The sequence below is a fragment of the Muscardinus avellanarius genome (genome assembly GCF_963383645.1).
Source record: "Muscardinus avellanarius genome assembly, chromosome: 15".
NCBI classification, from domain to species: Eukaryota; Metazoa; Chordata; class Mammalia; order Rodentia; family Gliridae; genus Muscardinus; species Muscardinus avellanarius.
Window position 1 is genome coordinate 68171150 of NC_137801.1, and position 13196 is coordinate 68184345.

General features: G+C 41.1%; 1 protein-coding gene across 2 annotated transcripts; it reads right to left on the reverse strand.

Annotated features, from left to right (window-relative positions):
• Nucleotides 1-6782: 6782 nt before the first annotated feature.
• On the reverse strand, nt 6783-12989 carry TPRKB (TP53RK binding protein; the record flags this gene model as incomplete). Of its 2 annotated transcripts, none has more annotated exons than XM_080712053.1 (4): nt 6783-6869; nt 8249-8425; nt 10375-10497; nt 12948-12989. In XM_080712053.1, the coding sequence occupies 4 exons, from the start codon at nt 12987-12989 to the stop codon at nt 6783-6785; spliced, it is 429 nt and encodes a 142-aa protein (XP_080568179.1). The 2 variants fall into 2 exon arrangements, with proteins under 2 accessions (XP_080568179.1, XP_080568178.1); XM_080712052.1 differs by having other exon boundaries at nt 12849-12989.
• Between the last annotated feature and the right edge of the window lie 207 nt (nt 12990-13196).

A 13196-nucleotide genomic window follows, 5' to 3' on the forward strand; every position in this document is an offset into this window, starting at 1 on the left:
TGACAGTGACTGGCTGCCAGGGAACAGGGCCAATGAACAGCCCAGCACCAGAAGTTACCTAGATGAGAGTTCATTCCAAGTGCATTTCAAGTTAGGATTCTCTAGAAAGGAACATGCTGAACTTTCATACAAAATACTCAGCAAATTGATCTTCTGCTTTTGCTAAGTAGTAAGAGAGAACTTTGCCTGTGCAGACTCCTTTTCAGCTCTGGTGATCTGACCAGGAGACAGGCCAGTGCTGTCTGAGCCAGGGTAAGGGTCGGGTAAAGACAAAGAAAATGGAGTGGCTGTGTCCTCCCTGTGGGGGAAACGGGAAGGGGGGATGTAGCCCATGGTAGAGCTCCAGCCTAGCATGTGTGAGGCCAAGTGCTCAACCCAAGCACCAACTGAAGAAAACAACAAAAGAAGTATGGCCCTCTCCCCTTCTCAGAGCATTTTGACTAGCAAAGTTGTCACTGTAGATTCTCCCTCTGCCTCTTTCCTCTCCTTTCCTGTCTCTTTTCAGGGTTGGCCATAGAACCCAGGGCCTCATGCATGCTAGGCAAGTGCTCTATCATTGAGCTGCACCTGAACCCTTTCTCCGCCCCTCTGCGAGGTCAGAAACCTTAACAGCTTATAAGCCTTGCCAGCTCTAAACCCAGGACTGTCTTTCTAGGAACCCGGAGGCTACCAAGTACTGGGATTACAGGCGTGCGCCACTGCACCTGGTTACTGATGTTCCTTAAATACTCACAGCCAGCCTGGCCCCTGATAGGTTCTCGATGAATGTGTATTGAATGACTAAAGAGATACACACTTTGTATATTCTGAGCAGCACAGAAACTGGAAAGAGGCACATTGACTGCCAAACGACAAAGCTTAGGTTAGTTCCAATGTTTGGATTCTTTTAAAGAATAATATGTGAAGCCTGTGTCTTTATTTTTAAAGAATTATTTATAATGAACTATTTTGCATGTATATTTATTATTTTTGGTATATTAAAAAGCCATATTTATTTCTTCTTCAGTGAATTCCCTACTTAAATCTTAAATCCTGAGTCCCTGGAAAAGTAAAAAGATATAATGAAATGTGCAGACTCAGGTATTTTGAGAGAGATAGAGAGAATGTGTGTGTGTGTGTGTGTGTGTGTGTGTGTGTTACTGAGGATTGAAATTAGGGACATTCTATTTCTGAGTTACACTCCTAGCCTGATTTTTTTTTTTTTTTTTTTTTTTTTTTTGGTGGTACTGGGGTGGAACCCAGGGGTTTTTCTACCTCCTGGCTATACTCCCAGACCTATTTTATACTTTTTGGAAATAGGGTCTCACTAAATTGCCAAGAGCCTCACTAAGTAGCTGAGACTGGCTTCAAACCTGTATGATCCTCATGTCTCAGCCTCCCAAGTGCTGGGATTACAAGCGTGCGCCACCACATCCGGCTCCCTAGCCTGATTGTTAAATTTTGAAACAGGGTCTAAATTGCAGAGGGCCTCACAAGGTTGTTGAGGCTGGCCATGAACCCGCCATGCTCCTGTCTCAGCCTCCAAAGTACTGGGATTACAAGCGTGCACCACCATGCCCTGCAATGGCCTCATTTTTCAAATGGCAAAATCCAGAAAGCTGACGCATCCTACCCACAGCCCCAGGTGGGAGGCAGGAACACAAACCAAGGCAGCTCTGGCCTCCAACGTGAGCTGTCTTGCTTTTTTCAGTAAGCATGCTAACCCCACAGGCAGGTGTTGGGTGAATTGTGAATGAGTGTAAAGTGCTGTCTTCGGGGAGAGCCAGCGGTCTGGCAGGATTGATGTAAAATTCACCCCCTGAGCCCCTTCTTTTCCATCCTCTTGCCATACTTGACCAAATTCTCATATGCCACAAAGGCAGTGTTCTTTCTTAGACTCAGTGTAGTGCCACCTGCTCCGGCTAGACTTCTGACCACTGCTGACAAGATGAAATTTGCAGCTGCTCTGTCCTTGGGAGCCCTTGTAGTTTCCATTAAGCAATTTTACTGCTGCCCTTTGGACTTGTTTAATGTGCCACTTTCTTGTTAGTTAATTAGATTAGATATTACAGGTATCCTGAAGAACTACTGTATTCAACTATTCGGGACCTGATTATAAACGGTGACTATACATTTTAGAGTCACTGTTACTCCATGAATAGTGGCATTTATTTACTTTTTATTTTTGGTGGTACTGGGGTTCCTGGAAACCCTTATACTTCCAGGCTACACACTCCCAGACCTATTTTATACTTTTTATTAAATTTGGAAACAGGGTCTCTTAAGCCAGCACGCTGGCTTCGAACCTGCGCGATCCTCCTATCTCCCTCCACCTCCCAAGCACGGGGATTACAAGCGTGCGCCACCACGCCCAGCTAAGTAGTGGTATTTAAAAGAAACCAGTCAATGACATCTCCTGCTCATATCTATGAGAAATACTCCCCTGCTGGAACAGCCCTGCCCAGAAATGGGCCTGTGAGATGAAGTGTAGTTGATCAAGAGACATTACATTTTGAATGTCCAGGAAGCAGAAAAGAATCAATTCAGCTTGACTTGCTTAGGCTACTGAATAGAATATTATTCCCCGCTCCCCCACCTGGAGCTCTTATCGGGGCTCCCAAAAGCCAGAAAGGAGGGGTAGGGGAGGAAGAAGACTGAGGCTAATTAATGGAAAAGCTACATTCAAATATGTGTATACATGTGAATATAACATAATTAACATGGACACTCAGTATTGGGAAGGAGAGAAAAGGGGAAGCGGATGGCAGGGAAGGGCACTAAGTACTGTGTGAATATATGCCATTGTCCACATGATCCACATTATGATATGAGCCTATAGTGCACAAATAAAAGAAAAAATAGAGAAGCCAGTCCATGACATTTCCTGCTCAAATCTATGAGAAATACTCCCCTGCTGGAACAGCCCTGCCCAGAAATGGGTCTGTGAGATGAAGTGTAGTTGATTAAGAGACATTACATTTTGAATGTCCAGGAAGAAGAGAAGAATCAGTTCAGCTTGACTTGCCGTAGGCTACTAAACAGAATACGATCTCCCCCGATCCAGAGCTCTTACCGGGAATCCCAATAACCCAACTTCAGATCAGTGCTCTGAACTTCCACTAGGAACTCATCATATAAAGGATATCATTGAAACAAAATAACGGCAACTCATCTCAAGGAAAAAGAAAGTAGATAAGTCATCTTAGGTGGTAAGATGTTCAGAAATCCTGGGACAATGGTTCCCAGATTTTAAAGGGTAAAGCTATCAGTTCTCAGCACATGTTCAAATTAGCATAATTTGAACAGATTTTGTAGATGCTGACAACCAAAGGAGGAATCCTGATGCTGTGGGTAGGAAACACTGGTTCAGGAACCAGGCATGTTATCAGGGAGGGACAGGATCAAGGACCCTGGCTGAGGAGTTGAAGACAGCAATCATCCTGAGGGGAGGCCTAAGAACAAATAAATATAATTATGAGCCTCACTCATTTCCTCTGTCCAACCCTCCAATCTCTGCCCCCACTCCCTCCTAAAAGGCCAAACCCACAGGAGAGAGGGAGCTTCTTCCTGTGGTGTGCAGTCAGGTTAGCCTTCCCAGACAAAGCAGGGCAGGAAGGGTGGTGATCTGGAGGGGGACATGTGACACACCTACCACATGGAGTTATATGAACATCAAGAACAGGCCATGTTAGTGAATGTGAACTTTGCTCATTTTGGAGGTAACCAACCAATCAACCCCAGGCCATGCTTCACAGTAGATTTTGACAGTGAGCACAGAGTGCCAAGACAGTCAGCAAATATAGCCAGGAGCAGAGGAGTAGCTGCAGGGCCAGCAGAGCTCCTGGCTGCAAAGGAGCAAGTAGGTCAGCAAGGACAGAAGCAGAGCCCGGTGGCAGCAGGAGACCTTAGAGCCTGAGAGCCACTGGGCTCCTCTTAAAAAGAAGGCCCAGGGTTATAGCAGCTTCTATAGTCTGGAGTGGGAAGGGCACTAAGACACTCCTACTGCAGTTACAGCCAGCCTGGAGAGACACAGCAGCAGTGATAAACTGGCTTAAGGATCCCCTCCCCACCTGCCCCAGAGTACAAGGGAAATTGCTGGCGTTTGGCTTTTGCTGAGAGAGCGTTTGGACTCTGAACTTAATGGGGTAACATAAAAAATGGCATTCACCGGGCACGTTGGCATATGCTTGTAATCCCAGCATCTGGGAGGCTGAAATAGGAGGATTGCGGTTCACAAACAGCCTCAGCTACTTAGTGACGCCCTTAGCAACTTAGTGAGACCTTGTGTCAAAATAAAGAATTTAAAAATATAGGGCAGGGGATGCAGCTTGGAGGTAGAATGCCCCTGGGATCCATCCCCAGACCTGTAAAAAACAAACAAACAAACAAACAAACAAACAACAACAAAACTAACTCAAGGGACTCTAGAAGCTTATGTAAACTTCTTTCCCAGGAAATGATATTACTTTCCCCACCTTGATCCAAAAACTCACAAGAAGTTGAAAACATTATCTATAGATAAATAAAATCTTTACAAACTATGTGACATGCAAATTAATAAGCATAATGAATAAAATTTCACCAGTAGTTCAACATTCCAAAAGGGAAAACATGTTTAGAATTCAAAGATATAGCTTGTAAGATTGCTGAGGTAAGCATACTTGTGTGCTGTTTTCCCGAGTGAACACTGACACCATTCTGATGTTAAAAGCCATCAAGAGCTGGGCTCCGTGGCTCAGCTTGTAATCCCACTATGTGTGTGTTGAGGGGAGGGGGCTGAGACAGGAGGATCACAGGTTCAAGGCCAGCTTCAGCAACTTAGTGAGATCATGTCTCAAAATAAAAAATAAATTAGGGCTGAGCACGTAGCTCGAATGCCCCTGGGCTGAATCCTCAGTCAAAAAAAAAAAAAAAAAAAAAAAAAAAAAAAAAAAAAAAAAAGCCACTAAAGAGTTCAAACCCTCTTCCCCAACACTTCCATTCTGGGGAAGGTATTCTAAGGAAAGAGAAAGAAAAGATTTGTGAAAGTTTAGGGAAAAATTTAAAATGACAAATGTATAAAAAGTTAGTAGATGCCTAAAATCCCAGTACTTGGGAGGTTAAGGCAGAAGAACTGCAGTTTTGAGGTCAGTGAGTGATAACTTAGAGAGACTGTTTCAAAATTAAAAAAAAAAAAAAATTCTAGCTAGGCGTGGTGGCACATGCTTGTAACCCTAGTATTTGGGAGGCCGAGAAAGGATGATTACAGGTTTGTGGCCAGCCTCAGCTACTTAGTGAGGCCCTCTACAATTTAGTGGGAACATGTTTCAAAATAAAGAATAAAAGCCGGGCGTGGTGGCGCACGCTTGTAATCCCTGCATTTGGGAGGCTGAGACAGGAGGATTGCGGTTCGCGGGCAGCCTCAGCTACTTAGTGAGGTCCTCTGCAACTTAGTGAGACCCAGTTTCAAAATAAATTAAAAAAAATAGGGCAGGGGGTGTAGCTTGGAGGTTGAATGCCCCTGAGTTCCATCCCCAGATCCGCAAAAAAAAAAAAAAAGAAGAATAAAAAAGGCACAGGATCAAGCAGCCAGGTATGGTTGCACATACCTATAATCCTGGTACTGGGGAGCCTGAGGCAGACGGGTTGCAGGTTTAAGACCAGCCTCGGCAACTTAGTGAGATCCTGTTTCAAAATAAAAAATAAAAAGGACTGGGTATAACTCAGAGGTAGAATGCCCCTGGGTTCAATATCCAGTGTGTGCGCGCGCGCGCGCACTCGCACGCACGCGCGCACACACACACAAAGCCAGGTGTGGTGGTGCACACCTGTAATCCCAGTGTTTGGGAAGCTGAGCCAGAAGGATGGAATGGCAGGTTCAAGGCCAACCTCAGCACTCGGTGAGAACCTGTTTCAAAATAAATCATAAAATAGACCTGTAAGTATAGCTCAGAGGTAGAAAGCCCCTGGGTTTCATACCCAGTAACACACACACACACACACACACACACACACACACACACACACACACAGAAAAAAATCAAACCATTTATCAAAGATGATTTTATTCTAGCTGTGTGACCTTGGGGAAGTCATTCAATACTTCTATAATCTTCTAGTTGCTTCATGCATAAATAGGAGTAAAAACAGTATGCACTTCATGAGGCTGTTGTTAAGAAGTAAATACATTCTTACAAGTATAATACTCTGGACTAGGCAGGTTCCAGACGCTTGACAGGGTTAATAGTGGAGTGGCCAGAAGTGGAGAAGGGGAGGGTGTGATCACATGGATAGAAGATATTATGACAAGAATCTAGTACTGTACACATTTAGTAAGTGTTGGCATTTTTTATTTCAATTCTATAAAAATAAAACATATTTAAATAAAAATAGAAGGCTAGAAGACAATCAGAAAAAAAGAGTAATGGAGGTGGTTATCTTTTTGTGTGTGTGTGTGTGTGGTTACTAGGGATTGAACCCAGGGGTATTCTACCTCTGAGCTACAACCCCAGCCCTATTTTTATTCTTTATTTTGAAATAGGGTCTCAATAAATTGCAGAGGGCCTCACTAAGTAGCTGAGGCTGGCCAAGAACCCGTGATCCTCCTGTCTCAGCCTCCCAAGTACCGGGATTACAAGCACGCACCACCTCGCATGGCTATGGCACGGTGGTTATCTTTTAAAACAACAAATAAAGTAGGACTAGGAGTGTTTTTTAAATTTTATTTTGTGTTTTAATTTTTCTACAATAACAATTTTGTAATCAGGAAAGAAAAAAATCAATGTTTTCTTTAATGGTGAAAATCTGTTACTATATCTGATATTTCACAAAACATCTTTTGTTGACATTCTACTAATGATACCATCCAATAATGTCCCAATCTTTTCTTCTTGTGAAGATAGTTTATATATCTGTAAAAATGGAAGACAAATTATGACTTGCTGATATATCCATGCACTAATTGTTATGCAAATATCTACAAGTGAAATTATTACTCAATTACTGCGTTAATGATATAGAATCACAAAGATAATTAAAATATTTGAAGTTGATGGTAATTCATTATTTATTTATTTATTTTTGTGGGTCTGGGGATGGAACCCAGGGGCATTCAACCTCCAAGCTATACCCCAGGCCGTATTTTTTATTCTTTATTTGAAACAGGGTCTCACTAAGTTGCAGAGGGCCTCACTAAGTAGCTGAGGCTGTCCACAAACTGCGATCTTCTAGTCTCAGCCTCCTGAATGTCGGGATTACAAGCATGCACCACCATGCCCTGCTTGGTAATTCATAATTTATGCCAAATATTCCTTTTAAAGTACATTTATGCTGGGTGGGAGTGGTGGCTCACACCTATAATCCCAGTACTTGGAAGGCTGAAATAGGAAGATGGCAGGTTAGAGGCTATCCTCAGCAGTTTAGTGAGACCCTTCTTCAAAATAAAAAAATAAAAGGGCCGGACGTGGTAGCGCACGCTTGTAATCCCTGCGCTTGGGAGGCGGAGACAGGAGGATCGCGCAGGTTCGAAGCCAGCCGCACTGGCTTAAGAGACACTGTTTCCAAATATAAAAAAGTAAAAAACAGGTCTGGGAGTGTAGCCCAGAGGTAGAAGGGCTTCCAGGAACCCCAGTACCATCAAAAAAATAAAATAAAATAAAATAAAATAAATAAATAAATAAATAAATAAATAAATGGGCTGGGAGTTTCATTCAAAGGTAAAATGCTTCTGGGTTCAATCTCCAATATCCCCCCCATAAAAAGTACAGTTATGAACATAAAACTACCCCAGTCCTATTGTTTTATTCTTTATTTTGACACAGGGTCTCAATGAGTTGCAAAGGGCCTCACTAAGTAGTAGATGAGGCTGTTCATGAACCGTGATTCTTCTGTCTCAAGCCTCCCAAATTTTGGGATTACAAGAGTGTACCACCACGCCTGGCTCTACATCAACATTTATTAAACATTAAAAATATAGTTGAGCGAGCATCAGAGCTGGGTGAGGTGATGAACACCTGTATCTCAGTACTTGAGAGGCTCAGACAGGAGGATTGCAGGTTTAAGACCAATCTCAGAAGCTTAGCAAGATTCTCAGCAACCTAGTTAAAAAAAAAAAAACACCAAAAAACCCTATTTCAAAAAAATAATAATAATAAATTAAGAAGGTCTGGTGGTACAGCTTGGAAGTAGAATGCTCCTGGGTTTAATCCCCCGTACCTCTCCCTACAAAAACTATCTCCAGCATAAGTATTATTTTTCAACTATCATAATCTGAAACTATGAATTTACAAACCTTTTTGACTTCTGAAATATTTGTTATTTCAGGAAGACTTTCAAGAGAAACCTGCTGACCTTCTACTTGAGACACCAGGTGTTCCTGACTGACTTGCTTGTCTCCCTCTTCAATGTAAACAATTAGAATTGAAGTATTATTTTCTGAGATACCAAATTTCTTCAAAGCCTCTGAAATCTAAGGAGGGGGGGAAAAAAAAGACAGAAAATTAGTGTTTCCCATGTCTGAAATACCTGCCTGCTTCTGTCCTCAGGAGTCCTTCCTGTTCTCATCTCTTAGCACCCCCTTCCACAATCCCTTTCCAGCAGCCATGGGTACCGGTACTGTCTCTAAAGTACTCCCTGTGGAGAACTGCACCCGGTTCCCATGGACGGAGTCCAGCCTCTCAGCACTGCATGCAAATATCCCACCTGTGGCCCAGGACCTCCAGCCACACTCCTGCCTCTGGCTGGTCTGGGGCTCCTGCTTCGTCCTGTCCAATCACCCTCTCCCCATGGCTTGGCTGCTAGACGTAAGCTTCAGAGTCCAGCAGAAAGGCCACTCCCTGCTGCTCTTCTCCCTCCAGAGTAAAAGGCTTCACTGCTAGATGGGAATTCATATCCCCATTATGCCATTTAGCTCAGAGCATCTTTTGTTTGTCTGCCTCTCAAGAACCTATTTGCCTCTTTTGCACCCAGAATCATATTCAAGACACTGTTCCTCTTTTGGTTTATTTCAAATAACTGCTAAGAAACAATTGTTATCTGGTAAATTTTATTCCAGGTACAAGGAATTCTACCACCATGCTGATATAACTGCATTTTAAAGACTTTGCAATTACCTGTATTTAAAACTGTGCCATAGACTTCCAATTTTTCTCTTGATGATCTTAGTACCTGGTTGTCTTATTATTACTTGGAACTAGGGGTTGAACCCAGGGGCATTCTACTTCTGAGCTACACCCCTGAACCCTTTTATTTTTTAAATATTTTTTGAAACAGTGTCTTGCTAAGACTGACTTTGAACCTGTGATCTTCCTGTCTTAGTCTCCTAAGAACTGGAATTACAGGTATGCCCCACTGTGCCTGGTTTGGTTGTGTTATTAACAATCATAGTAATACTAAAATTTCATCAGCAAAATTTCACTTTATCGCATGTTACACTCACATAGAATGTTGTTGGTTTGGTAACTTTTATTAAGAAAGCATTCCTATGAGAATTTCAAACCATAAAACCATGAGTATGTGTTAAGGGTTGTTCTAAGTATCAGTGAGTTCCTGGTATTGGATATTGAAAATATATGTATTCACCCGTAAGAAGTTTAGAGGGAGAGTAAAAGATGTAATGAATACACATATCTGTGTCTAATGTTTTATTTTTTTATTTTTTGTGGTATTGAGAATGGAACACAGGAGCATTCTACTTCCAAGCTACACTCCCAGCCCTATATTTTTACTCTTTTCTTTTTTTTTGGAAACAGAGTCTCATTGAGTTGCAGAAGGCCTAACTATGTAGCTGAGGCTGTCCGCAAACCCCGATCCTCTTGTCTCAGCTTCCCAAATGGTGGGATTACAAGTGTGCACCACCATACCTGGCTTTATTTTTTTAACTTACTTTATTTATTTATTTATTTATTTATTTATTTATTTATTTATTTATTGTGGTATTGGAGATTGAACCCAGGGGCATTCTACCTCTGAGCTTTATCCCCAGCCCTTTTTAATTTTTTTTTTAATTTTGAAACAGGGTCTCACTAAGTTACTGAGAGCCTAAGTTGCTGAGGTTGAGCCTCCTGTCTCAGCCTCCCAGCATCACTACGCCTGGCTTTAATGTTTGTATTCTGTCAGTTTCTCAAGCAAAAATACTTGACAGATTTTCTTGGCTCTACATGGTAAGAAGAATAAAATTAACCTTAGTTACCTTAGCAAAACTTTTGTTTGCTTATGTGGAAACTGACTCCTAAACTCATCAACTCATCTGGATTAGAGATAATGCTAAACCTGAACTCCCTACCCAGAGCTCTCTTTACAATTATTTTATTACTAACAACTGGTTTGCAGAAACTTAACCTTCAACCCAATACTGAGAGAACACATATATTATTATGTCAAAGTCAACAGAAACAGAGTTAATAAATACCACGTTACATTGTTATTTGGGGAGAGGTTGAAAATAATTTCAGTAGCTAGAGTTCGTGTCTTCATTTTCCCCAGTTTGTAGAGATGAACCGCTTTGTTAGCTGCCACAAGTATCTGAAATGGATCAACAATCTACCAAACAGAATAAACAGCATTAGATGGGGAGACTCTGGAGCATTTTGAAGATACACACACTAACTTACACTCTAGCATCTGGTTGTTTTACTTCATCACAATTCTTTTGTTGTTGTTGTTGTACTGGGGATTGAATCCAGAGGCAATCTACTTCCAAGCTCCACCCCCAGCCCTATTTTTTAATTCTTTTTTATATGTATTTATTTATTTATTCTTTATTTATTTTTGCAGTACTGGGAATGGAACTGAAGGGCATTCTACCTCTGAGCTACACCCCAAGCCCTATTTTTTATTCTTTACTTTGAAATAGGGTCTCAATGAGTTACAAAGGGCCTCACTAAATAGCTGAGGCTGTCCACAAACCACAATTCTCCTGTCTCAGCCTCCCAAATGCTGGGATAACAAGTGTGTGCCACCACACCCGGCTTTTAGCATGCATTGCCATACCTGGTTTAGTTTATCACAATTCTTATGGCCTATATTTTCAAAACTATTACCTCAAGGGTCAGGGTAGTCAAAAAATATCATAGAGCTTTAAAGATGCTAAGTACTTAAACAGTAAACACTTTAGAGAGTTATTATAAACATTTTACCTGTTTCATTTTCTTTAATCCTCAAACTACTCAATGAAATTAACATTATTCACATGAAACAGATGAAGATACTAAGTTGAAGAATGTCTGTTTTTGAATCCAGCTCAATCACTTACCACTTGGGGAATTTAGGCAAGTTCTTAAGTGTTTTACCTGTCTGTGGCAGAAAATAATAGTGCTCACTTTAAAAGATGATGAAGATTGAGTTGGGATATAGAAAGCACTTGGAACAATGGTAGGGACAGAGGAAGCGCTACGTAAGGGCTGGCTATGACTTGCTCAAAGTGCAGAGTGCACAGCTGGGAATAAGTCCTAGTAACCTGACCCCAACTGAGTGTGACGCCTCCCGTGCAGACACTGCCTCATTCGGAACCCTCACTTCAAGATGAGAAGCTATCTGATTTCAGTCTTTTTGGAAAGATACCCAGGAGTGGTATAGGTGGATCATATGGTAGATCCATTTCCAGTGTTCTGAGGAATCTCCACACTGATCTCAATAGTTTCTTCACTAATATGCAGTCTTCCCAACAGAGTAAAAGGGTTCTTATTTCCCTACACCCTCCCCAACATTTGTTGTTGTTTAACTTCTTGACAATTGCCATTCTGATTGGGGTTAGATGGAATCTCAGTGTAGTTTTTATTTGCATCTCCCTGATTGCTAATGGTGTTGAACATTTTTCATGTATTTTTTTTTTGCCATTTGTGTTTCTTCTTTAGTAGTTAGTACAATTGCCCATTTCTTGACTGTGTTATTAGAGTTTTTTAGTGTTAAGTTTTTAAGTAATTTGTATATTCTATATACTTTATATATTCTAGATATTCTTGTTTTAATTTATTTGAGTTTTGGGGGTCTGATTAAGGACCTGTCCTATATTTTGGTGTGCTGAATCTATGCACTCCTCTAGAATTGCTACATTTGGCCATTTTTTACAATCATGATTATTTCTAGAGAGACCTGAGATTTGGCTTTCCTCTTTGTTCTCCTCCTTAGATTGTCTCTTAAATGTTTATTCACTTTTTCTTTTTTTCCCTATACATCACTTTTTTTATACCAGAGATTAATTCAGGGGCATTCTACATCCAAGCTGCACCACCATTTCTGTTTTCTTTTTTTAGTTTTGAAACAGGGTCTCTCTAATTTGCCAAGGCTGGTCTTAAACTTGCAATTTTTCTGTCTCCACCTTCTAAGTACTAAGATTCTAGGTACACAGCAGTATTCTCACCTACCACTTTTTAATAAGAAATTTCAAGCCCAAAAAAAAAAAAAAAAAAGATGAGAAGCTAGAGACCTGGGCACCAGTGTGCCCAGAGCTTGACCACAACTTTTCCTATTTTCTATGGCAAGGTCCAGTGCTTCTGCCCCCATTCACTGTTAAAATTCAAGGCTGGCCAAGTGTGACCTGGATAACTTTTTACCTCAATGATAGAATTTTAGATTAATCTATAAAGTTTTGAGGTTAATTCTTGCAGTTTTAATAATTAACATATTCATGTGTGTGTATGATGTTACTGAGGATTGAACCTGGGGGCCTTCTGACTCTGACTATGCCCCCAGCCCTATTTTTTATTTTGAAACAGGGTCTCACTAAGTTGCTGAGGGCCTTGCTAAATTGCTGAGGTTGGTCTCAAACTGCAATCCTCCTGGGTCAGCCTCCCAAGTAATGGGGTTACAGGTGTGTGCCACCATGCCTGGCAAAAATTAACATATCCTTAAATGCCTGGTAGGACTCATTTATTGACACACTTTGTACTTACCACTGTAGGATTTATCAATGAACCATCAATGCTGCCTTCCATGGCCTTTTTTCTCAAGTCTCCAGCATTTTTTACATCTTTAAATAACAAAAGGGTCACCCTGCATTCAGGAAATAGGTCCAGCTGATGTGTTAACTGCATTTCATAGATAAGCAGGATTCTAGTGCACAAAACCAAAAATACCAATAGATTTCATTTACTTAAAAATTAACATTATATCTCATTTCTTAACAAATACTTCTTTGCTAACAAATGAAAGTAATTCTAATAATAAGATATGACTACTCAACGATAAAAATCTATCCTCAAAGCAGATTTAGCATCCTCATAAGATGCTATCTTCCTACC